At 34.5% G+C, this 24,619-nt stretch overlaps 1 protein-coding gene across 1 annotated transcript in view; it reads left to right on the top strand.

Moving 5' to 3' along the window:
- LOC103274897 (protein eyes shut homolog) overlaps positions 1–24,619 on the top strand; it is an 872,098-nt gene that overhangs the window by 496,587 nt on the left and 350,892 nt on the right. Inside the window, 2 exon segments of the mRNA XM_021706071.1 lie at positions 1,402–1,517; positions 24,120–24,309. Coding sequence (XP_021561746.1) covers positions 1,402–1,517; positions 24,120–24,309 — 306 coding nt within the window.

Genomic DNA, 24,619 nt, shown 5'->3' with positions numbered 1-24,619 from the left:
GAAAGATTCATTATAAATAACTGCATGACCGGAAATATCAATGGTTTCACAATATGTTCCGATACGTACCTAGAAAACCACAACTGAGGTATTGAAACCGACGTCATAAAAAATACCTTCATAAAATTAATGAAAGTCCACAAGGTTAGAATTGTAATAGGGGGCTGAATTCTGTTATGTACTGACTCCGGGGTAGGGGGTTGAAGAGCGAGCTGCCTGCAAGATTGATAAGCTTATTTTTTCCTGAAGAACAATTAGCTCTTAGGTCATGCAGACCTTCTTGATGACATCTGGAAGTTTGAACCTATAGCAAGCATTAAACCCAAGACTGATGTTTGAGGCATTTTTCAGACTTTGCTTTGTAGTGGACATACTGAATTCACCCAGACCCATGATTCATACCAAGGAAGTGACTTCACCAGTCCTGTGAACTCCCACCCAGAAACTGGCTCTGCCATGAAAACTATTTTGACACTCCCATGACAATTTTGACACTCATCCTCAACCAATCAGCAGCACCAGTTCCCTACACCCTTTCTGCTAAATTATTCCTTAAAAAATCCTATCCTAAAATTCTCAAAGAGGTGGATTTGAGAGATATTTCCTGTCTCCCTAGCTAAGCTGCTTTTTTTTTATTATTAAACTCTTTCTCTGCTGTGACACTGCGTTCTCAGTACATTGGTTTTTTTCTGTGCTTCAGGCATAAGAACCTAGTCAGACTGAAACAATATTATTTTGTGAAGAACTTAGAAATGCTGTTTGCTAGGTGGATGATGAAAATAATGAGAAGCTAGCAGAGCTAAACAAAATACATACACACAAACAATGTTAGTATGGAAAACTATACTATCATATTTAAGAGGAATTCTTACAGTCAATATTCAGCTAAACATAGATAAAATATTTACATTCTAGAGCAATTGTAAATATACTAATTGTAAAATACTACAAGTATTACAAAAAATATTGCATAGCTAGGTATCTCTAGTATTTGCTTTCCTTTGAATTTAAGATTCAAAGTAAATGAAATTATGGAGTGTACTTATTCTATTGCCACCTATGTATTTTTTCAAGTGAAATATATAAAGACATTTGGATATGTAAGTTTGAATGGTACTGTGGACAAGAGATGAGACCTTATTTTACATGCGCTTGCTTCTCTTTATACATGACGGTGTAATTTTGGAGCAAATTATTTGTCTTCCCTGAGTTAGATTTTCTCATGTACTAAATAAGGAGAGTAATAACTACCTGATAACATGATCAGGAAGACACATTGAGATAATTTGCATAAAATACCTAGCACAATTATAGTAAATAGTAAGAGCCAATAAATATAAGTTCTTGTCATTACTATTGTCATCAAAAACTGCAAATTTGCTTTGTAATTTTGTTTAACAGGATGGTCTGGACACCACTGTGAAAAGAAACTTGAGTGCATTTCCACCCCATGTGCTCAAGAAATATGCATGGAAAATGACCCTGGCTCAAAATGTTTATGCATACCTGGATTTATGGTAAATACTATTGGAGATGGTTAATGTAATGATTTTTTTTATTATCTTTGAAATGCAGTAAATAGTACAATATTATATAGTGAAAAATAAGTTTGGAGAAGTGGATCTTCAGTTCTTCTCTCCTTCTCTGCCTGTATACACTATACTTTTCTTAGCATTCTCTTCCCCTTCTTCTCCATTTATCACTCGCACCCTCAGACCTTCTTTTCATGAAGAAAAAAGTTCTGATAAATGGATCCACACTAAGGTGCAAGTGACTTAATGTATTGGCCTTTAATATCTTAATGCATTTGGAAGGAGGATGCCAGTGGAGGAATCGCTTAACACTGTCAGGGTCTTGGCAGAAACTTTTATTTTGCCCAAGGACATAGTACTACTCTCAGGGTTGGGCTCAGAGTATTGCATGTTCAAGGAGGATAATTGTGCTTCCTCAGCAAATCTGAAATGGTCTGAACTCCATTAAAAGAAAATAGACTTCCCTTGGTAAAAATATCAGTATTAAAAGATAGCTTTTGACCATAATCTTTATTAAAACTGACCACAACACATGAATATTGCAAGAAAACAGCAATTGGTAAGACCGTGTTATCATTTTAAATGAATATTTGCAAATATCCTTGATAGATAAAGAAGTACATTCAGGTGACCCACTGCAAGATTAAGGAAACAAACTTCAAGGGTCTGGTCGGTGTCTAAGAAAGATGAACAAGAATAAATGGAAGTGTGGATGGTACTAGAAACACCTGAGCTGAAAGATCAGGAAGGAATTATCAGAAGCAGAAGTGTGTGGAAGAGTTGAAGGAATTAAACAGAAAAATGGTCAATAACTGTCACCAAACAAAATAATTTGAGAAAGCAATTGTGGAAGGACCTGGACTTAAGTCTGATGCTCTTTCCTCTAAAAGGGGATTCCCAGGGCTCATCTGTCTTGGGAAGATACATGAGCTAAAACATAACTATCTTCCTTCCTCTGGTATTCCTGCAATCCTGTGAAATAATTTTATCTTAGTGATCCCAAAGGGATGGGTCTTTGCAGAAGAATTTTAAACACTCTGATACCTGAGTGTGGAAGATATGTAGTAAGTTAATTTTTTGACACCTTAGATTACATCAATCATGGCTTCATTGAAGGACCAGTGGGACAAGCAAGAGATTGAGATATGTATTTTATTTAACTATATTCTTCCACCATTGCAGCTTGGTATATAGAATCTAAATAACTTAGAAAATAAATACTAATTTTAAGATGTTTTTATAAGCGCAAAAAAATTTACTACCAACTATCTGTACAATAATTTTAAATAGTTGATTCCCCAGTATATGTCCTTTCATATTTGAAATATAAATCTATTAATATTCTTTTAATATAAAATCTAAATCTGGAGGATAAATACATTACTATATGTTAAAAATGTAAATATTTTGAAAAAATGATAGTCTTATGAAAACACGTCTACTAAATAGAAGTGTTATGATATAATGTATCTGTATTTTAGTAAAACATCTGCTTAATTAATTTCAAATGGATATTTTTATAACCACTTTCCCAAGTACTTGAAAGCTAAAATGAAACTTAAAAACCTACCATAGCAAGAGATATGTTTGTGTGAAATGCTACAAAGAGATAAGGGAGATTCAGATTTTGCTAATGAATTTGCTATGCTCTAAAATGAGTTGCTAAGGGTAGAGAAAGTTTTATTCATTGAAAAATAATTTAACATTCAAATGTTATTCATACCAATGGTATAGCGGTATGTAGACATTCCAAATAAAATATTCCTAAAGATATACCTTTAAACATAGCATGTAAATTATTAATTGGAATAGAAAGTAAAATAACTTGCTAAAATATAAGATAATCAAAGAAAATATTCAGTCTTTAAGTGATACAATATTAGTATCAAGCTAAGTTAATAAATAATGAAATAAGATTATAAAATGAAAACAGGTATAAAAAATGCATAAAGTCACTGGAAAATTGCTTTTTAGATTCATGTATTCTCCCTCTCACTAATTCTATATGTAAAAGAAAAATTAAAAAATAAAAATCACAATCAGGGGAAATGTCAAACTTCATTGGTATCCTGAATAAAGTATGTCATTCAGAGGAAGATAATTAAAATTGAGACAGACTTAACAAAGGAAACAGTTACAAGAACTAGAAGAAAAGTAAACTGATATGTATTAGTGTTCAAAACAAAATACACACTAGAGTATAGTTGAACATGAATATAATGGGCATGGTGGACGAAAGTCAACAACTCACCAGGGATAAGTCATGGCACCATAGCAACAGAATAGATGGGAAGAGACTAAACATTACATCAGTTATTCCTTTCTAATACAACAGTTGCTAACTTCTCTTGTATAGACTACTTGTATAGACTATGAGCTCCTGAAGGGCAGGGATAATGCTGGACATTGCAGTATTCCTACATGCACAGAGCACAATGCAGATGGTCCCCGGCTCATGATTTTTCAACTTCACATGGTGTGAAAGTGATACACATTCAGTAGAAGTGGTACTTTGAGTACTCATACAACCATTATGTTTTTCACTTTTGGTATCATATTCAATAAATTACTTAATATATTCAGCACTTTATTATACAATAGGCTTTGTGTTGGATAATTCTGCAAATTCTAGGTAAACATGTACGTGTTCTGAATATATTTAAGGTAGGCTAGAGTAAACCATTATGTTTAATAGATTCAGGGTATTAAGTGCATTTTTTACTTACAGCATTTTCAGCTTACAATGGGTTTATTGTGAGGTAACCACATCAATAAATCTAGAAGCATCTATACATGTGTTTTGATTTTGGTCATCATTGTTAAGGTTGTTTTATTAGAGTTCTTGGTATATTAATCACAGTTGTTTTACACTTCTAGTCTGATCATTGCAAAGTCTCTACCGTATCTGAGTCAGATTTTGATGTCTGCTCCATCTCTTCAACTTGCTTTTTGTGTGTGTGTTGGTATGCCTTGGAATTTTATGTTTAAAGCCAGACATATGATGTACTGCGCAAAATAAATGGAGATAATAGACCTATAGCATGAGAGTCTATGTTTATCTGGCTAGAAGTCAGACTGTGTTTGCTATTTGCTGTAGCTATAGGTGTCAAAGGCTAAAAATTTCCTCTTACAGTTTCATTTTTTACTTCCCAGCTGTCTTTTGGTTCTATTAGAGAATTCTTCTTAAATAAGTCTGAGATGTGCAGTTCTTGTTATTCTCTGTTGATATAAAAGAGCCTTACTGATATAGGTAGTAGTGAGGTGTGAGGGGAAGGTAAGTCTCTAACAGTCTCATAATTAGGTTTAGTTTTTAGTGAGCTTATGCCTCTGGACTGTGACCTCCATATGTACTTCTCAGCACCCCATCCCCTAAAGTGAGGCAGAAAAGCTATAGAGGACTGAAGGTGCATGTTTCCCTTCCCCCACATGGAAAGCCAGAGGGGTCTGGAGTTGGGGTATTTTTCTTTCACCATGTCAATTAGCCTCTAAGGAAACAGTTTCACTTCAGAATAGGCCTTGTTAACAAGCATAGAATAATGTTCCCAGAGTCTTTCAAAATTCCCTTCTCTCCACGCTAAAGAACCAGAGAATTTTTCCTATCTTCACTGTGAGAACCTGGTAGTATTTGTGAAAGTAAAACTCATGAAAGTGTGGAAGATCCTCCAAGACTGGGTTCCCCTGTAGTTTTTAACTCTCCGGTTTGTACACACTAAGCCTCCAGCATCGCATCAACAGCAATTTGTTTTACTATCCTGATACTGGCTTCAGCAGTCGTTTCTGCTTCTGAGTTTCTGCTCTGGTAAGCTATGATTCTCTGTATCTGCTTGACAGACTCTTCAGTGTTTGGGGCAGTGGACTTTCCTCTGACCTCAGTTCTCTTAGAGATCTAAGAAGAGATGTTGATTGGTTTAGTTTGTACAGCTTTTTTTCTTGTGGAGATGGGAGTGATAACCTCCAAATTCCTTAAATGTTGGACCAAAACCTGGAAATTTATGGTTGTTTCAAGAAAGAAAGGACCTATAACTATATGAAATAAGAAAAATGAGTGAATTTTCTTTTACTCATGTGATTATTCAATGCGTCGTTTAAAAAACAGATTTCTTTATACTAAATAGGCTTCTCAGGTATATCCCCTTAATGGTTGTCCAGAGTTGCTAGAAGTCCTCCTGGAACTGTTTAAGTCATTAATTTGACTGGCAACCAGACTCTCCATTAACATGTAAAACACAAGAAATTTTAAGTTGTCTTGGATATGTTCACTATTATGTCAGCTGATACAGTAGTACATTCAATCTGTGTAAAGGATATTAAAATATTTCAGATTATTGGATGTGCAAATATTGAAATTCTGATTTAACATAAAACTACAAAATGTAATTTAAAGTATTTTTGTCTCTACAATTTGTAGGAATTCTCTTCACACCAATTTATGTTTTCCTGAACCCTCCATTATCCTCCTTCATAACATATATTTTCAAAAAAATACCACTATTATTCATACTCTGATTTAAGCTCTTTTAAAAGCTTTCAGTAATTAGATAATCATAAAAATGCTAATTAAGTTACACATTTGTGGGGTTAGAGAGGATTGACATCATTACAATTAATTTTCTATTTCTTAATGAAGAGTAACTTAGAAAGTAAACAGTCCCTGCTGGTTATGAGGATGGAAAACTATTTTTTCTTTATTTCTGAGTATTAATTTTTGGTAGATAACATTAAAGACCTGACCTCTCAGGTTTTTCTTAATGTTTAGAGCTATGACAATCTCTGACAAGCTGATAATTAGTGCAGATTATTCTTTTTAGTAGATCCAATTACAAAAATGAATTTAAACAAGATTAAAGTACTTACGTTATTTTGAAATTCTAATGTTCTGTAAAAGAATTTAAATGACAGAACACAATTGTTTGGATGTGCTAGACTTGCTAAAAAATTCAAGACAAATGATCACCCTCCTTATAATTTGAGCAGAACTGCTCATTTCTTCCCCTGTAAATGAAATTCTACCAAACAAGATAAATCTGTACAATAATCAATTACTGTCAATGGATTAGGTTTATTGTGTTTTGCAAATAGCAAAGGTCAATAAAAGTGTTAATTGAAGTCTTTAAATTAAAACACAGATATTTATATAAAGTGGAAGGTGCATTTTTATTAAACAAAATGAAAATAAAAGGGACGTATTTTCTGAATGAGAAAATAATTTTTGAATTCTACAGCAGTACAGTCTATTTGCAGTATCTGGTTTTTAAATGTCATCTTCAAAATAGACCTAAAAAGCAAGACAGCATTATGACAAGATAGACCATTGGGCTTGATATTTGTCTATGGCTCTGGTGTTTATTTTCTCATGCTATAAAGTCATCAATATTATTAATAAATATTTAGCAAGTATTTTTTCAAGATACTATGATTCATTCTATCAAAAGTTAAAGTTTACTGTCTCTTTATAGAAAATAAAAAAGCAAGATGTAATTCTTAGACAAACTCATATTTCCCTTTTTAAACAAAGAGGTTTTTTGTGCTTCTGACATGTATATATGTTAACTAAAGTTTAATTATGTTCAATTGCTTATTGATCATTTAGATCTGTCAAAACACACTCACCAAAACAAAATATTTGGAAAACTTATAAAGAAATACATAAATACACACTATTCTTACATTCAAATTAAGGAAAAGAGGATATGATCACATTTTCTTGAATGTATAAAAGAAACAATAATACACCTTTTCGGTGAAATTTTATACTTTGCTTAATACACATTGAGAGCTAGGGTTTGCAGACCCTCAAAATAACATAAAAATTAATTAGTTTCAATTTCTAGCACAAACCATCAGCTGTGTGAAGGAGACACATAATGTATTGGATAATAATGAAATGAGCAGCCGACCTTGGTGGCTCAGCCTGTAATCCCGCGCCTTTGGGAGACTGAGGAGAGTGGATTGCCTGAGCCCGCGGGTTCGAGACCCGCCTTGGCAGGCGAGACCTCATCTCTACAATAAATCAAAAAATTAGCCAGGCGTGGTAGCGCGCGCCTATAATTCCGGCTACTTGGAAGGCTGAGGCGGAAGGATCGGGAGCCCAGAAAGTTGAGGCTGCGGTGGCCGGGAGCGGCCACTGCCCTCCAGTCTGGGCTACAGAGTGAGACTCCAACTCAAAAAAAAAAAATAATAATAATAATAATAATAATAATAATAATGAAATGAGCAATGGGTTCAAAATTCAGGAAGCTCTATGATGAAAGAAATGAAAACATTAATTAGGACACTGTTTTGGTCATAATATTAAAAAAAAAAAATAGGCAATTGGCAAATCCTGAATAAGTAGTCATTAGAAGGGCTTTCTCAAGAGACAAAAGATAATGGCTTCCTCCAAAGGGCTATAAAGTTACCCCTAAAAGTGCTAAAACCTAGTCTGTTCTTTGCAGTGGAAGCCCATCCTGAGGGTTTGCTCAGTCTGCTAATGAGAACACTGAATGCATTACAATAGTCATTCAGAAAACAAACAAACAAACAAACAAACAAGCAAAAAAACCGCATCTGCTTCTCAGGACTAGTTTTGCCACAAACAGCAGAGATGTGAGTTCTAAGCATTGCTAAGCAACACAGTGACAGTATTTTTAACCCAGGGGATGTGAGGGATTTGGAGAAGGAGGAAAATGCATGAACTGAAATGAAAATACATATTTTATCAATGCAAAAAGGAAGTTTCCCGATCACTTATGATGGAAAACGTAGTTTAATGTTTTTAGAAGTAGAATATTGAAAATAACCAATTGTCTTACATTTTATATAGCAGACATATAACACAGCTATAGTGTGTGATCTAAATGTCTTAAAACAGTAATTTGTACTGGTAAATGGCATATAGTAGACTATGATTACCCCATGAATCTATTTGGATATTAAGAGTAATGAGTGTCTACCTTTCATCTTTATGCATTTAGTTTTTGCTTAAACATGGCTGGTGGAAGAATGTTTGGTAGAAACCTAGAATGCACTTGGTGTCAGACATTGATTCAAAGGAGAATTGACTTAACATTTTACATTTTAATTAGATAGAAAGTTATCTGAGCTTCAGTTTTCTTACCAATAACATGAGCATGTGGAGAAATTGAAAGCTCAACTTTAATAAGATAACATTGTTAGTTTACTGGAGAGTTGGGTGCAGTTTTAATTACACTTACCGATTAGTGTTTTCCCCCCATTCCATGCCTCATATTCATTTATTTTTATGATAGATGACTACATGTAATACTAGTAGAAGTGTGAGTAGAAGGTATTACTAAATGAATTTCCAAAATCAAAGCATACGCTGGATTCCAAAACTCTACAACCTTGCCTTCGTCTTCAAGGCTTTGCACAATTGTGCTTCTTCCTGACAGCTTTTCTGCATTCCCTTATGCTGGTTTCATCCAGACTGTCTATACTGCAACCCCTGTTCAGCCTTCATCTGTTCAAATCTTCTCTTCAAAAGTTCCAGTTGTGAATCTTTGCACATGCTTGGCTTTTACATAGGATAAAATTCCCAGTCCCTTCCTGTCCACTCTTTCACTTCTAGGCATCTTTCAGGCTTTGGTGTTTATCTCTGTTTTTCAGGAAAACTTTTCAATACTTCCACAACATAGGCTTAGGTAACTTGTTTTTTCTTAATAAACTTTATTTCTAGAAGAGCTTTAGGTACACAGCAAAAGTGAGCAGAGAATAAAAAAGGTTTTTAAATATCCCTGCTCTCCAACACACAACCTCCCTTAGATTCAACATCCTGTGCCAGAGTGATGCATTTGTTGCAATCAATGAACCTAACATTGACACATCATTTTTGCCCAAAGTCTTTAGTTTACATTAGAGTTCACTTTTGATGGTGTACATTTTATGTGTCTGAACAAATGCATAGTGGCATGTAACCACTATGATGGCATCATATAGAATAATTAGATTGCCCTAAAAGTCCTCTGTGATCCACCTATTAACTCCTTTGTTTCCTCAAATCCTGGCAACCATTGATCATTTTATTGTCACGATAGTTTTGTCATTTTGGGATGCCATATTATTGGAATAATACAGTATATAGATGCTTCAGCTTGGCCTCTTTCACTGGGTGATATGATTTGAAGTTCTTCCATGGTTTTCCATGGCTTGAGAGCTCATTTCATTTTAGAACTGAATAATGTCACATTGTCTAGATGCACCAGAGTTCATCCATTCACTTCCTGCAGTTCATCTTGGTTATTTCCAAGTTTGGGTAATTATAAAGAAAACTGCTATAAACATTCTTATGCAGGTTTTTGTGTGAACATAAGTTTTCAATTCATTTGGATATACTCCAAGGAACACACTTACTGGATCCTATGGTAATAGTATGTTTACTTATATAAGAAATTGCCAAACTGTCTTCCCAAGTCCAAATATCTTCACCATTTTGCATTTCCACAAACAATTAGGTAGCATTTCATAATTTGTCTTCATAGCAGTCTCTAAAAGTGCAATTCTACATTTTTTTTTTTTGGCTTTATGTTTACTGTTTGGCCAACCCACTGCCTCTGCCTCTCTGCTTTTTCCTCTTCAATATGTTCCAAAGAACAGAAACTGAATCAACCATGCTGCCCATTGAAGCCGGACTGGATTTAAAAAATGTGGTACATATACACAACAGAATATTATGCAGCCAAACATAGGGACTTCGCAACAACTTGGATGGATTTAGAGTCTATCATACTCGATGATCTATCACAGAAACAAAGAACAGAGTACCATATTTTCTCACTCATAAGCGGAACTTGAACAATTATAATACTATAAGAAAGGAATTGGCAGTAGTGGGAAACTGTCAGGGAAGAGGGGGTAGGATTGGCAGTTGAGGAAAACTGCTGGGGAGGGAGGGGCACACCTCATCAGCAAGGGTACCTTCATAATCAACATTTGTATACCTAACCCTGAATTGTACCCCACATCTTTATAATAAAAAAAGAACAGAAACCGTACACATATTGCTTACTTTGTTCTCTGAGTAGGTGCCACATAGTAGATTTTAAATACACCTTTGTTTATTAAGTAAACAGAAGCATCAATGAGTCATCAATTTTTTTTGAGTCATCAATATTTTGGTGTTAATCACAACTAAGCACAAGAATTTTATGAATTATTCTGATGGATGTGATGTTTTACACAATTAAATACATGATGCATTATTTTCTACAATAATACTTAGAGTGATTTAAAATATCACTTGAGTCATAAGCTACCATTAATATAAGTTATTATTTACAAAGCATTAATTATTTGCCAGGCTAAGTGTTCTAGGTGCTTTATCTCATTGAATATTTAAAACAAACGTATGACTTAAAAATCGTTATTATTTATCCCTATTGTGCAGATGAGAAAACACACTCAGAGAGGTTGGGGTACTTACTCATAGGCAGAAAATATTAGAATTGTTTGTCCAGTGTGTCCAAACCCTGGACAGCCTCTACCAGCATATGAGGACTTAGCTAAAAGGCACCATCTGTGAGAATTTGGTGGTCTCTTACCAGACACTAAATAGCCCTCATCTTGGACTTCCCAGCTTCCAGAACTGTGAGAAATAAATTTTTTTTTAATTAAAAAAAAATTCTGCTGTTTTATAAACAACACCTAGTTGAAGACATTTTTGTTAAAACAGTCTCAACAAATGAAGACATAGTTACTACAAAATTATTTTGTATTTTTATGCCAAAGTTTCTTATTTCACATGGTTCTTACATAATAACAAATGGAACTGTGCATTTTGCAACTGCCAGTTTATTCTATAAATAATTAAATTCTAGCAAGACAGGATGAAGAAATATGATAACCCACATTTATTGCATTTCTTTGATGATAAAAAATAATCTCTCTGTTTCTCTGCTTTTTCTGGCATTGCCATAGAGAACTGGTAAGATTTTAGTGCTTCCCAAGTGGCTTAGGAGTCGTTTTTTATTCATACAAAATGCACCTGCTTTAAGCTTTTCTCCCAGAATTAAAAATAAATAAAACTAAGAAAGAGTCAATGTGTAGGAAGAAATGAAACCTGCTGGTTGTTGTTCTCCATGCAGTTCAGGATGCCGATGCACAGCACAGAATATTTTGCTTGTCGCTTTTGATTTTGGGTGTTAGATGGTGTCCTTACACCATAGCGTTAGATTTGTTTTTGTCTTGTTTTGTGTAACTCTTTTCATATCATTTGCACTTGAATTTCCCAAGTAAGGGGAGGGTGTGTGCTTATTTTCCAAGTTTGAAGATCAACTTCAAAGACATTTTAACTATAAGCCTAACTCACTTCAATCTAGAAGGAGAAGGAATAAAATGCACTGTCACAGTATGTTAAAGGAAATGAGATAGGCTTGATAGTGTTCAAAGGACATCCTGCCTAATGTTTTTAAATGAGGATGCCAACTTTATGCTTTTAATGATATACTGGTGAAAGAAAAGTATAAAATGATCAGTGTATTCATTGATGTGTGTCATGCCCACACTGTGGCTGTTTTTGGATGGTATAAATAACAGCCCGTGGGAGAGGTGGATAAACAAATGATAGGATATAGAAACTAATGTGTATTGATAGAGATATAAACACAAGATGCCATGGATGTTAAAATGAAGGTATGGATCCCAATTTGATTTGCTTAAATTGACTCAAGAGGTAGTTCCCATAGGAGAGCAAGCCTGAGCGAAAAGTGTAACAAGTATAATTGGATATATGTAGACATTGCTCCAGGGAGGACAGGTAGAGAAGATTGTAAGTTATTTTCAAGAAGTGTGAATAGAAAGATGTGAAGGTATGTATTAAAAAGAAAACACCTTTTATGAAATATGATTTTAGCACTTAATATGTATATATTATCAGATTTAGATTAACCTAATTACTTGAGATATGGTTTTTAATCTTAAAGAGTTCAAACTCATAAAGAAGAAACACAACATGAATAAAAACAATTATAACACAGAATAGAAATAGGTAAGTGGTATAAGATGCAAACAAATAAGGATTATAGAGACTCAGAGAGTGTTGATATTATTCCCATTGTTTGAATTAAAAACTTACTCATAAACTAAATATATTCTCTCATGAGAAGTTAGTTGTACAAGTTGTGACTGAGGAAAGCTTTTCTAAATGTTGTAGATATTTGGTGGTAAAAAGAAAAGAGTTTTAACTTACCAGCTCTCTAATGACAGTTGGGGAATAATAGGTTTTCCTATTGATGAACTATATCTGCTAACTTTATCTATTCATTCTGAGATAATAGGTGAGCTTAGAGTATATGACTTCTGCAATGTTTAGTAACTCTTCTACTTGTACGTACTCAAGGTTCTACATCATATATCAGCTTCTAGGACTGGTGATTCATAGACTGATCTCAGGAAAATCTTTAAGGAATTTGATTTCAGTGAGGTGAGAATTTGGAAACCACTTTTTAGAGGAGGCCATTGACAGTAGAACCACAGGGATTTAATTATATTAGCCACATTGATAATTTGCTCCTGCAGTGATTATGATAGTTATTAAATTGCTGATATGATGGCTGACTCAGAGTAGATTCTCAATATTATATTGTTATGCAAATTAAATTAAATAAAACACAGAGTACTAACATTTAAAGTAAAAACAATGGTATTTCCAACACTAACTGGGGCACTGTCAAGCAGATCACTTTAAAAATTAAACTTTTTTTAATTTTGAAGCCCAATGTCTAAGTGTTGTCAGTGCATAGGAAGGCCACTGGTATCTCTTTGATTAGAAACAAGGACATCAAAATTAATCAGCATGTAGTTGAGCCTAATCATTGTGGAAAGTTGATAAGATCCATCCAATTAAAATTTGGAAGTAACCTATTTGTATGTATCTCCTATCAAAATATAATGTGTTTATGGCTATATGGATTTTTATTTATTTCCAAATTTATTTGTTTGACCTGGGTTTTTTTTTATGAGAAAAGAATAGAAAAGCATTTAGAGAAAATTTATTACAAAGGGAGTTTTAATCCAATTCATCACCTATGAAATAAGTCCAAAATTTTTTTTAAAATGCAATTTATGTTGTTTTATGTACAGGTGCATTTACTATTATAAAGCAAAGGGAAAAAAGTTTAAATATCTTCATTAGAAAGGTATTAGAAATAGATAATTTATGTGCATAGTTCTGAATAATTTGTGTGGGCTACAATTCATTTTCAAATGTATAGTTTTTTATGAGATTGTACCCTTCATTTAGTAATTTACATTTGGTTCACAATTTATGAGCCCATCATGCTCTGTGGGCTTATTTTATAAATCACCTGTGAATTTTAGTGAAGACCAAGTATATAAAGTTATTGTCTCAAGACTACAACATTTCTCACACACTAAACTGGACACTTAAGTACCATTTTTGCTGTTAAAAAGCCATATACCTCTGGAAGTGCAAAATATGTCAAGCAACAATTGCAAGATAATAGTTATATTGTAGTTAAAGTCTACACAGTACTCAATGAAAGCCCAGTGATTAAGTATTTTTTAAAATTAAAGATCATAGAAGGCTTCTAAGATAAATCAAAAAAATTATCTAGACAACCTGGGTTCAAGGTAGGCATACATGTCTGTCATGGGACTTAAGGGAAATATGTGTGAAGTGGGAATTAGCATAGCATATGTAAAAATCATGGTAAGAAATAAGCTTGTGGAATAGCCAGTGACACTGTGCGCTAGGCCAAATTGTTTTTCCTTTTACCTAAGAAGAGTGGTAAGACCCGGATGAATTTTTAAGCTGAGGAATCAGCTGGTCAGACTTGTTAATAATATCTGTTGCCCGGGCATGCATCTGTCTCTTGCATTAATCTTGACTTCTCACTGAGCTGAGTTTTCCATTTCCTTTCTTATTACATCTTCCTTTGGATAGACTGAAAAAACAAAAAGTCAGATTCAGTGTATCCTCTAGTCTTTATTCCTCCATTCATTAGTCCTTTAGTAGATGTCCCTACAAATTAAAATTATATATCAAAGCAATGAACTTGTACTGAAAGTACAAGTTTCATCTCCACTGCAGCAAATCCCCTGAAGGTCTGGTAGCCAAATTCAATGAGTGAAAAGAAAATTGTCTTCCAAAACAGTAGAAGCCTCACTACCAATGATCAGACACCAGGGAAGAAGCGATTATCTCACTTTTGCCTCACAAGTAAAACTTAGATGAGGTTGTTGTCCTATTTTGCAGATAATTTCACAAGCACTGTATGTTATTTAGACTTTACACACATTTATAGAATTGTGGACCCATAGTTTTATTCAAGAAGTATCATTTTTTTCTCATCATTAACTTGAGAAAGTGAAAAATAAATTATTTGAATAAACAATTGGTCAACACTTGCAAAAAGTTCTGTAAAGCTTTTGTAAAACTGTTTGATTTGCAAAAGTTTTGAAAGATGTTGGCAATATGCTATCAAGTTCTTAGATGGAAAATATGATTACTACCCGCCCCAGAATGGGACATTTTAAACCTTCATGATAGGATATTGTAGATAGCCCAGAATTTAAATTAAATAATATTACATTGCACATCTCAGTGGCCCAGGTAGGACTCTCAAGAGTCATTCTAGATAAATTAGTCTAAAAAGAGAGCATTCCCCTTCCAGCAGCTTGCTAGAGAGCGAGAGAGAGAGCGTACGTGTATAAACATGATACATCAAATTAAAGGAATTTTTAGCCCTCCAGCCACATTTTCTGTCCCCCCCAAGGAGAAATAATTAAGATTGAAGGAATGAGAATTCCTGTTGTTTGTTGTCAAGTTGTTGTGAAGAAAGAAAAAGATATTAGCACTACGTGTCTCCTTGAGAGCTTGGCCATCTTTTTCATAGATGGTTAAGGCAGATAAAAAACACAAGAATATATTTGTCTTTAGTGCTACATGCAGTCTAGGTTGAAGAATATTTTATATCATCTGTAGAGCTATCTATACATAGCCATTGAGAGACTCTGCACAGATGACATGCATAGATCACCCTGAATCCCTTCACAGAACCGGTTTGAGTGATTATCATCTGCTTCTGGAAACCCTATCACATGTAGAATACTACATGAAGAGGCTTTCTTTTTTCAAAGCTTAGGTCACATTTTTAAATATACCTCGAGGTTTATAGGAGGCTGCGTAAGGTTTTAATCATGTAAACCATCAACAGCCTGCAGGGTTTGGAAATCTGAGAGATATTTCATCAGACTTCTGTTTTAGAATTCTGAATGATTTCCTCTTCGATGGAGTTTTTCAAGAGGGGTGGAATTCTATAAGCACTTGGGATGCGACATGGATATTCCGGGCACTTACAGGTTTTCTGATTCCTAATCTCATCCTTTCTAATATAATTCATGTGTATCAATCACAAAGAAATCTCTGTGTGGTTGTACTCTTGGAATGAAGAAGAAAACAGAGAAGAAGGAAGAGGAAGGAAGAGAAGAAATGAGTTGGAGAATGGGGAAGGATTAGGGGAGAGAGGCAGAGGAACAAGAGGAAGAAGAAAAGAAAAAGAAAAAGAAAAGAACACAGAATAGATTATTTTGCTATTTTTCCCCCATACGGGCTTTCTTGTAATCTTATAACCTTGGCATGCAGAATAGTGTCTGAGGCCTGGAGGCAGTACCTTGTGGAAGACTTCCTTCCATGATATTACATATCCTGATGCCCTGGACTGCTCCTCTACTTTATTATCTCCAGGAAGTCACAAGAGGCAATGGGATCTGTTTTTTTGTTTTGTTTTGTTTTGCCAACTTACATTTCCACTCTAGCAACTTGCTAAGTAACCAGAAAAAACTCACCTAGGGCTCTTTAAAAAAAAAATTTTTTTTCAAAAACTTTCAGGGTACAAATGGTTTCTGGTGACATGGATGCATTGTATAGTGGTGAAGAAGTTTGGGCTTTAAGTGTGTATGTCATTCCCACTAGTCATATTGTTCCCAACTGATGATTTTTGTTCATCCCTTACCCTTTTCCCACCCTCCCCTTGTGAGTCTCCAATATCCATTATACCATTCTCTATGTCTTGCAGAACCTTAACTTCATTCCCATCTCTAAGTGAGAACATGAAATATTCTGTTCCTGATTTATTTCACTTAGGATAATGACCTCCAATTCCAGTCAAGTTGCTGCAAAACACATTATTTCATTATTTTTTTACAATAGCTGAATAGTATCCATTCTATCCAGGGCTCCATTTTTATTAGTTCCTAAAGCCCAGGAGTTACCTGACACATATTTAAATGTGGTATAGGGGACACTGTTCAATGGCTTTGGGCTTACCTAACTCTCTAATTATTAAGCTTTCAAAAAAAAAATTTCTTATTCTTCTTAGCCCATCTTGAGTTCAACAACATTCAGCTTTTCTTATCAAGAGATACTGTAAAAAGGGAAAATTCTGTTTTTCAAGAGCAGGAGACACAAAGGAAGAGTGTGATCATACTAGCTGCACTTCCTTTTCATCTGCTATCCCTTCCACCTACCCTGCACTGTGACACGAGTGCTTGCCATTGACAGAATCCAGCTGACAAAGAAACCCAGGACTTGCAGCCTACAGGAGTAAGGTTTCCTCCAACATGATACAAGACAGAACAGAGAAATGGTGAGGAATGGACTTGAGGGGACCTAGATAGTGGCTTGGAACTTGTGACCTGAGAATTTCATGTAATAATAGACCTGAGGTCCAAGATGAGCTCAAAAAAAAATTAAAGATCCTGGAATCTCTTGGTTCTAAGATTCCTAATACACTATATTGTTAGATCAGCACTGTCTCTGGACTGGAAAGGACTCAGCATCTCCATATTTATTATGTTGAGGTTGGGGAAAACAGTGTATTCATTTTCTATTACCACATAGCAAATTATTACAAATTTAGCAGCTTAAAGCAATACATGTTAATAGCTTATACTTCTGTAGCTCAGAACAGGCATGGCATGACTGACTTCTCTAGTCAAGGTATAACTAAGCTGAGATCATTTTGTCCCATGGGCTTAATTTTTATCTGGAGATTCAGGGGGCAGGGGGGAGGAAACCCTTCCAAGCTCATTCCTGTTGTCTACAGAATTCAGTTTCTTGCTGTTGATTATAAGTGCAAATTTTCCTGTTGCCTGACAGCTGAGGACTTTTCTCAATAACTAGAGTCCATCTAAATTTCTTGCCATGTGGTTCCCCCTATTTTTGAATCAACAGTGCGGCTCAAATCCTTCTTATACTTTAAATTTTTGGCTTCCTCCTCTTTTCAAGGGCTCTTATAATTATCTCAGGCCCATGTAGATAATCTTTTCTTGTTTTAAGTTCAACTGTTCCATGTAATATAACAACCTCATGGAGTAAAAGCCATCATATTCTCAGTATTTTGTACACTGTGGGTGGGGGCTGGGAGATAAGAAGGTGGGGATGGGCCGGAAATCTTGGAAGCCATTTTAGAATTTGTGAAATTCTGCCGACCACAAACAGGATGAGAATAAAGTTTAAATGTGTAAATTTTTCCACTTCTTACCAACAGGTTTTAAGAGAAGTGTCCTAACTAGGTATACACTATTGGTGATTGGACTTATGACTAGATATGTAGTAAAATTTATATAGTAAAACTTTTACAGAATTGGAAATGATATAAGTAATGTAAAATTTGTCCCCAAACAGATATGATAGTGAATCTTCCCTAATGAAATTTGATAATTACAATCAACATAAATTGAAAGTTTCACTGTCTACAAACATGGGAAGAGTTTATTACTTCCTAGAACTGTAATTGATGGGGTAACTTGGCTTACACCTAGAAACTGATTTACTCAGTACTTTGTCTTGGTTTCTTGCCTTTAGTTTCCTTTATAATTCTACAAGGAACACCATGCCATGAACTTAACTACTAATTATCTCAACTGTTTCTTCTAATTGTTTTTTTAAATCACTTTAAGATAACAAATACTACCATGAGAGAAACATTTTCTTGATGCTTGTAGCATCAAGCTACAAGTCAATAGATCCATCGTTACACAGTCTTTGACAAAGTATATATAAAAAGGCTAACATCATGGGTGTGTGACCTGTGAGTTGAATGTGATCCTGCCATTGGAAGAACCCTTCCAGCCCTGGAACAAACTCACACACTACTCTACTGTTCTGCTGTCATTGACTTGAAATACTTAACCATTTTTTAACAAGAGGCTCCATATTTTCATTTTGTGATGGTCCTCACATATTTGGTAGAGTTTCCTGTATATAAACTATGAAATATATTGATAATGTATATTTTGAAAGTGTTGGGAAATCTCAAGTTGTCAAATATTTTAGTAAACTTTACAGAGTAAATTTGACCCACCAGTTCCGAGAAGAAAAGATTAAACCTCAGAATTAGATAGAATAAATTGATTACAACTACTAGACATTTTTCTATATTGTGTACTCCTCATTTCAAGTAGAAAATAATAATGAGGTACAATATTACATCTTCAAATGTCCCTGTCAATAGAGTAAAATATAATAGTCCATGTTGTTGTAAAGTTGTTGAGATAATAGATACTATTTTGCCCAAATTTTAAAACAAAATTTGATGATGATTGTATTTAATTGATAGTCATGTTTGTTAATTGGACTATTAAAGAAGTCTGTTTAAATTTTATTACCTAAAATAATCAATTATAGAGTAGAACTCTTTCATACCAAATCCTGAAAACATTTCACCTGCCAAAAATATAGCATAGTGATTTTGAGTATGACTTCTAGAACTTCACTGCCCAGGTAAGAACATTAACTCTGGCATTTTTTAGCTCTATGACCAAAGAATTAGCAAGAAGGCCCATGGGGTAACACTGGTTTCCTTTAAACCACAAATGATAGGATTTTGTATATAGTATATATGAAATATATATGTATACATATATATGTATATATAGAGAGAGAGAAAGAGAGAGAGAAATAGGATTTCTTTGTGTATATATACCACATTTTCTTTATTCATGTTTCTGCTGATAGACATATAGGTTGATTCCAAGTCTTGGCTATTGTGCTTAAAGCTACAGTAAACCATAGGGGTGCATTGCATACCTCTTTGATATATTAATTTTATTTTCTTTGGAGTCATGGGATTGCTGGATCATTAAAAATACACTTTAAAGTGTCTATTTACAGGAACAAACAAACAAATATCCTCATTAAAAAGTGGGCAGAAGGCACAGGCACTTCTCAAAGGAAGACATACTGTTACGGTCCGAGTAACACTCAGCTGCTCCTCTTGATACCAATAAATCATAGGGGCAGGCAGCTGGTAGAAAGCAGTTTATTTCGGAGTTCAAATCCAGGGAGCAGAGCTGGACTAGAGATCTTTTTAAAATGGTTCTGCTCACTCTCTAGGCTTTTACAGTTCACTTTTATAGTCCAGAGCTGTGGGTACCTATACATTAGTCATGCAACCAGCAGAGCAATGTATAGAACTTAAATGACAGCTGCATTTTTCATTTAGATAGTGACATTAGAGTAAAGGCCTAAGATATCATTCATTGCAAGAATTATGCAAATCACAAGATTTATAATTACATTGATACTATTTAGTTCAAAGAAAGGGAGCAAATGGGGATTTACATCTTTGGGCATAGTTTTCTGGGAAGTCAAGAGGTCCCTGAAGCTACTTACTGGGAGTGCATGGAAGACAAGGGGTCTCTCTGTAATATGCAGGGGTGCTTGAATGTGCTTCCTCTCAGGAATGTGCAGGAGGGCTTGAATCCCTGCCATGCCCTTCTCTAGAGGCTGTGACAATATGGAAGGACATTAGTGGGTCTCTGTATCAATACAAGCAGTCAACAAACATAAAAAATATGCTCAGCTTCACTAATCATCAGGAAATGCAAATCAAAACTACAATGAGATATCACCCCACACTGGTCAGGATGGCTGTCACTAAAAAGTAAACAAGAAAACAAAAACAGGAGTTGGCAAGGCTGCAGAGAAAAAGGAATGCTTCTACACTGTTGGTGAGGATGTAGGCTAGTTCAATCTTTATAGAAAGTGCTGTGGCATTTTCTCAAAGAAATAAATGTTTAACTACAATAAGATTCAGCAATCCCAATTCTGGGAGTAAATCCAGAGGAACACAAATCACTCTACCAAAAGGGCACCTGCACACGTATGTTTATTGCATTACTATTCACAATTGCAAAACCATGGAACCAACTCTGAAGCCCATTGAAAGTGTATTGGATTAAGAAAATATGGTACATATACATGACGGAATACTATGTAGACATAAAGAAAAACAAAATAATGTCCTTTGCAGCAACGTGAATGCAGCTGGAAACAGACTATCATTCTAAATGAACTATCACAGAAACAAAAACTGAATACCACATGTTCTCACTCATAAGCAGACCCTAAACATTGGGTATGTGAGCATAAAGGCGGGAAAAACAAATATGGACACTGCTAAAGGATGGAGGGAGATTGATAAGGGACACACAACCACTCTTTGGGTACCATGTCCATTACCAGGTAAAGAAAGGGTTTACTAAAAGCCCAAATCTCACCGATATTTAGTTACTTATGTTGCAAAACCTCACAGTGACCCACAACTCTAAAATAAATAAATAAATAAAGTTTGAAAATGTCTATTCAGATTTTTTGCTTATTTTTAAGTTGGACTATTTGGGTTTATGTTGTAGAGTTGCTTGAGTTTCCTGTATCTTCTGGATATTAATCCTTAGTCAGATGAATAGTTAGCAAATATTTTCTCCCATTCTATAGATTGTCTCTTCACTCTGTTCATTGAATTACTTTTCTGTGCAAAAGCTTTTTGGTTTAATTTAGTCCCATTTGTCTAATTTTGCTTTAGTTGCCTGTGCCTTTGATGTTTCACTCATAAAATCATTACCTACACAGATGTCCTGAAGAATGTCTTCCATATTTTCTTCAAGTAGTGTTATAGTTTTGGGTCTTGCACTTAAATTTTTAATCAATTTTGAGTTGATTTTTTTAATATAATGAGAGATAGGGATCTAGTTTTAGTCTTCTGCATATGAATATTGAGTTTTCCCATCATCATTTATTGAAGAGTATGTTCTTTCCCTAATGCTTGTTCTCGGTGCCACTGTCAAAAACCAATTGGCTGTATATATGTGGATTGATTTATTTGTTCTCTATACTGTTCCATTGATTTAAGTGTCTGTTTTTATACCAATAGCATGCTTTGGGGGTTATTATAGCTTCGTAGTTTATCTTGAAGTGAGTGTAATGCCTCTAGCTTTGTTATTTTTGTGCAGGATTGCTTTGGCTATGTGGGATCTTTTGTAATTCCATGTAAATTTTAAGATTTTGTTTTCTTCTATTTCTGTGTAGAGTCTCACTGATACTTTGTTAGAGATTTCATTGACTCTGTAGGTTGCTTTGGACAGTATGGTCACTCTAACTATTTTAATTTTTAAAAGCCATGTGCATAGATCCATGGATTCAATCCATGGTTTCAGTTACTTTGTGTCCCTACCATTTCTTTCACCAGAGTTTATAGTTTTTATTGTAGAAATATTTAATGAATTTGATTAAATATACTCCAAGATTTTTTTTGTTTTTGTTTGTTTTGTTTTGTGGGTTTTTTTTTTTTGTTTGTTTGTTTGTTTTTTTGAGTTGGAGTCTCACTCTGTTGCCCAGACTGGAGTGCCGTGGCCGCTCCCGGCCACCGCTGCCTCGACCCGCTGGGCTCCGGCCATCCTTCCGCCTCAGCCTTCCAAGTAGTGTGGGGTTTTTTTGTGTGTGTGTTTTTTGGGGGTTTTTTTTTTTTTGTTTTTTGTAGCTATAGTGAGTAGGATTGCTTTCCTGGTTTCTTCTTCAGCTAATTTGTTATGTATGGAAATGATTCTGGGCTTTGTATGTTGAATTTCTATCCTATAACTTCACTGAATTCATCTATCAACTCTAAGAGGTTTTTGGGGGGGAGGATGGAGTCATAACATTTTTTCTATTAATAGAAATATGTCGTTTGCAATAAAGAGACAATAGGACTTCCTCTTTTTCAGTTTGAATGCACTTTCTCCTGCTTAATTACTGTTTCTAGAACTCCCAGTACTATGTTGAATAAAAGTGATAAAAGTGGGCATCCTTGTCTTGTTTTAGTTCTTAGAGGAAAAAACACTTTTGATTTTTGTCCATTTAGAATGATGTTAGGTGTGGACTGATCACATGTGGCCTTTATTGTGTTAAGAAATGTTCCTCCTCTGACTAATTTGTTGAGTGTTTTTGTCATGAAGCGGTGTTCAATATTATCAAATGCTTTTTTTGTAATCTGTTTAGAAGTTGTATGATTTTTGTCTTTGATTCTGTTAATATGGTGTATTACCTTTCTTAATTTGTGTATGCTAAACTATCCTTGAATTCCTAGGATAAAGCCACTTGATCATAGTGTATTGTTTTACTCATGTGTTGTTGGATTCAATTTGCTAGTATTTTGCGAAGGAGTTTGGTATCTAGCTTCATTAAAGATATTGACCTGTCGTATTTTTTTTTGATGTGTCCTTTTTTTGACTTTGGTGCCAGGATAATGCTGGCCAAAGAGAATAGGTTGGGAAGAATCCCTCCTCTTCCATCTTTTGGTAATAGCTTGAGAAAAAAATGGTGTTAGTTCTTCTTTAAAAGTATAGTCACATTAAGCAATAAAGTCATCTGACCTTGAGCTTCTTGTTGCTAGGAGAAGCAGTTATCTATCGGAAATCCTCTACATCTATAGAAACTTTCAGGTGTGAGTTGAAAGTGACTGTAGAATAAATTAATGTGGAACAAAAATATATATCTAAAGCAATATGTGCGTAGTAAATAAAATCTTGAATAACTTTTAGAGCAGTAATGCAGGAATACCCATTGAGTATATCATTAGCATTAGGAAATAGCTATGCATTCATATTTTAAAATTGCATTTTCTTAAAGATCAAAATGGTTTAAATAGTGTAAAGCATTTTTTAACTCTGCAGTAATGAGAGTATCCTCATGATCCATTTAAACTTTTTTATACATGCATCACAATTCTTTTTTCTGAGCTAAAAACAGTTTCTTTACATGAAAATTATTTTATTAAAAAATGGCAGAAATAGGCTATTCCCGTCAAACTAAAACATGTAAAGAACATTGCCTCTGTAAGCCAATAAAAAAATAAAATGATTTGAATATCACAAGAAAATAGTTTTAAATTTTCTGTTGTGAAAAACTGCATTTTATAAAAGCTTCCAACTAAGTATTACTTTAAAGCAGAAAAGTTTAAAATTTGTAACTTAGTGTTTGCATCCATATTGAATGCCAAACAGTGCAAATTCTTCATCAAAAAAAATCCTCAAATTAAATGTAAAGTGGTATTTTGACTTAATATTAAAGGAATTTAGAATAAACCTGGGCATTCAATTGAGCATATCCCAAATTTGAAAAATCAAATTAATTTTGAAATATGGGTAAATTTTACTATAGAGATTTCATTTTCAAATACAATAAGGTGATGATTTGAGATATCCAATGTGACTATGAAAAGGCAAATTAACCTCAAAACAAAGTTTAAAAATACTCTCTCAGAAACAAAGAAACTGTGAGCTTAATTCCATTACTGTGATTGTCACTTGCAGACCTGCTCCATTGGGCTCCTCTGTGATGAAATAAGCAGAATTACTTGTTTACCTCCCATCTCTAAAACAGCAGATGTCATTTCTACACAAGCATATACACTGCTCCCTGCTGAGACTTCAGTAAGAAGCTTTCCATCTATAAGGGCTAGAGGAATATGAACCACAATGGATATCTACCCAGTTGACCAAGGTAAGTAGTAGCAAGTAAGATATGAAGTTTGCATTTGGAAAAGTAATGTGCTAAAACCTTATTTTCTGAGTTATTTCAATCTTCATTTTTTAATCTTTTATTTTCTAAGATATATGGTTTCTCAAAGGTGTAAAATCATGTGAGAATTCTTGGTTATATGTCCTGTCTTAAGTTTTATTTTAAGAATATTAAAGCCGGGCTCAGTGGCTCAGCCTGTAGTCCCGCGCCTTGGGAGGCTGAGGTGAGTGGATTACCTGAGCCCGTGGGTTCGAGACCCGCCTGGGCAACTTGGCGAGACCTCATCTCTACA

Source organism: Carlito syrichta, unplaced genomic scaffold (genome assembly GCF_000164805.1).
Source record: "Carlito syrichta isolate Samal-C Ts95f unplaced genomic scaffold, Tarsius_syrichta-2.0.1 Scaffold315108, whole genome shotgun sequence".
Classification (NCBI taxonomy): domain Eukaryota; kingdom Metazoa; phylum Chordata; class Mammalia; order Primates; family Tarsiidae; genus Carlito; species Carlito syrichta.
The sequence above is the reverse complement of the archived record's forward strand: the minus strand, read 5'-3'. Positions and strand labels throughout refer to the sequence as shown.